General features: G+C 40.0%; 1 protein-coding gene across 1 annotated transcript; it reads left to right on the top strand.

Annotated features, from left to right (window-relative positions):
- The first annotated feature begins 240 nt into the window (after positions 1–240).
- LOC132066284 (uncharacterized) lies at positions 241–1,398 on the top strand. Its single transcript, XM_059459626.1, has 3 exons — positions 241–245; positions 354–473; positions 876–1,398. Exons 1-3 carry the CDS (start codon positions 241–243, stop codon positions 1,396–1,398), a joined length of 648 nt encoding a protein of 215 aa, XP_059315609.1.
- Positions 1,399–2,976: the final 1,578 nt, after the last annotated feature.

Below are 2,976 nucleotides of genomic sequence, written 5' to 3' on the forward strand. Positions count from 1 at the left end.
CCACCTTGTTCAGCAGTTCTGTCCATCAATATTTTTGTGTCCAGTTCATTTGCCATTTGTTGTATCCCATCCATCTGTCTCTAAAGCTGGTTTACTACCCTTGTTCATTTACTTTGTCAATGATAAAAAAAAATACATGTTTATGTCAACAAACTAAAAAAGTAGGAAATACTAGTGGATAAATTTTATATCGCTAAGCAGTAAATATATGTCACTAGTTTTATTTACCAACGATTAGCGATGAGGTATTTGCAACGGATCTTTTTTTTTTTTTTTTTTTTTTGTGATTGGGTGAACTTGTAGCCAACCTCTCATTTTGACTTTAATTAGTTAACAATACCTACATTAAATAGTTTAATTTCACCAAGAAATAAACCAAAATATAATACATCGCGTGATGTACTTAAGTATCAGCAAATGAGGAGGACTGTTTTCATAGAGGTTTCAAATGAGGAGGACTGTCAAACAGTCTGGTTTAGGAGATCTATAGAAATAGATGGTATGGTAATGTGGTTGCAGAAGTGGAACTCGGGACTTTAAACCGGAGGAGGACTCGCCAATAGTTCCGGTCTGGGTACTATTGCCGGGACTCCCATTTCACTGCCATGCTTGGAATTACGTGAGACAAATTCTGAGTCCTGTTGGCACCCCTCTGTCCCCAGACCTGGCAACTGAGAATAGAACGAGACCCGTACGGCCAAAGTACGGGTTGAAGTCGACCTCGCCTAAGCCTAGACTAAATCGATTTGGGTGGGACAGAAGACGAGCTAAAAAAAAAGTCCTTTAAAAGGTTTTTTCCAGAAACTCGAATACGAGGGAGTGCCAAAGTATTGTAGGCATTGCAAACTGTTGGGGAATTCTATCCTACAATGCAGGGCAATAGAAAAAGAAAAACAGCAGAAACTGAAAGGAAATTCTGAGGATAAAGGGGCCGAAAATGAGCAGTCCAACAATCACAACGAGGGGAAAGGCTCGAAGAACAATGAGAACAACGACAAAGGCCAGGACAATGAAAAGAGACAGGCTAAATATGACAATCCTATAGTGCAACAGAACAACACAAAGAACAACAAAGAGGATAAACAGGAGCAGCACTTGGAGCAAGATGGGGGTAATAACCCGAAAGAAAAAAGCAAGAATGTACAACAACAGGAGGCTACTGAGCAGGGCAGCAAGATAGAACAGCTTCAAACCGGGGTCAAGGAGACCAAAAAGAAAGGGAGGAGGCCTAGACTAAAGAGGAAAAATCTTGCTGCCAAGAATCTGAAAAATTTGTTCTTTTCTAAGGCAGTAAGAAAGAGGCAGACCCCTGGTGACCAAGAGCAAGATCATGAGTTAATATCTACAAAGCATGACGAAAAGAAAAAAGAACATGGAGGTAGAAATGGTGCAGAGTAGCTCAGTCAACAGTCCAGAACAAATGGATGAACCAGATTCGTATGGAAGGATACAAACTTACAACGAGGAAACTATGAAAGAGCTGAGTGGTCAACTAATCATAGACCTAGGCCCTTTAAAACTGAAACAGAAGAACCAAGCTCAAGAGAATGACCTTGAGTTAGATAGCATGGTAGAGGAATCAGTGGAAGAGATTGACAAAAACAAAAGGAAAGAAGTGGCAGCAGCTTTGGTTAGACAACAAGGGGTGATTACAACTTTAAATGACCCTGGAGACACAATCGACAAAGCGTTTACTAAAATCGTCAAAGGGCAGGGATTATCCCCTAGGGGGATAAAACAGAAAATACATAAAAAGAAAGGTGGTCAAGCAGAGATGAATCAGGCGGGACTACTTGAAAGCAACACCAAAAGGAAAAACTCAAACCCCCAAAAATCCCAATGATTAGAGCAATCATATGGAATATTAGGGGGATGAGATCAAAAGGGGAATTTGACAGGTTACTTAGACTTGTTAAGCTTCATAAAATAAATTTTATAGCTCTTCAGGAGCCTTTCCTACTTCACACTCAAATAGAAGAATTCAGAGCTATTATTGACTTTGATAATGCTATTTCAAATATCAACAGTAGAATATGGTGCTTCTGGGATGATACTATCAGTTGCGACCTTATTTCTCACCACAAACAACAAATGACTTTCAAGGTTAAAATCAAGGGAGATACTGATCCTTGCTGGTTGAGTGCAGTCTATGCAAGTACCAATGCCAACAGGAGGAAAAAACTCTGGAGGAGCCTAAAGAATGTGCACAATTCTGTTAGTGGACCATGGGCTGTATGCGGAGACTTCAATGTTATCCTGGATGCTGAAGAAAAAAAAGGGGGTCGACCACACACTTTAGCTAAGAGTCTAGATTTCATGGACTGCATGCAGGAGTGCGACCTGATGGATACTATATTCACTGGCAATAAATTTACATGGTGTAACGGGAGAAGGAGAAGATGGAGGATCAGTAAAAGGCTTGACAGAGTTATTACTAATGATGATTGGTTTGACAAGTTTCCACAAACAAGAATAGATCACTTACCCAGAACAGGTTCGGATCACAACATTCTCTTTCTTTCAAAGCAGCTCTGAAGCTCCTAACATCATCAGATACTTCAGGTATTTGAATTTTACGGTCAGAACAGGAAGGCTATTCCGATATTATTAAAGAAGTTTGGGATCAGCAGATACAGGGAAATCCTATGTGGAGATTACAAAACAAACTCAAGAACTTGGCTAAAGCTCTTAGTAAATGGTCTAGAGAGGGCATTGGGGATGTATTTGCTACTGTTAAAGAGATGGAAGAGAAAGCCAAGAACATGGAAGCTGAGTATGAACAGAATGAGACTGATGCTAACAGGCTAGAAATGCATAAGGCCCAAGCCGAGTATATAAAGTGGCTTAAATCTCAGAACTCTATACTGAGACAAAAAGCTAGATTAAAATGGGCGGAGGAAGGAGATACCAATTCAAAGTACTTCTACAGTATCATTAAGGGCAGGAGAAGAAGAGCACAAATCGGGAGAATAAAAA

Source organism: Lycium ferocissimum, chromosome 8 (genome assembly GCF_029784015.1).
Source record: "Lycium ferocissimum isolate CSIRO_LF1 chromosome 8, AGI_CSIRO_Lferr_CH_V1, whole genome shotgun sequence".
NCBI lineage: Eukaryota > Viridiplantae > Streptophyta > Magnoliopsida > Solanales > Solanaceae > Lycium > Lycium ferocissimum.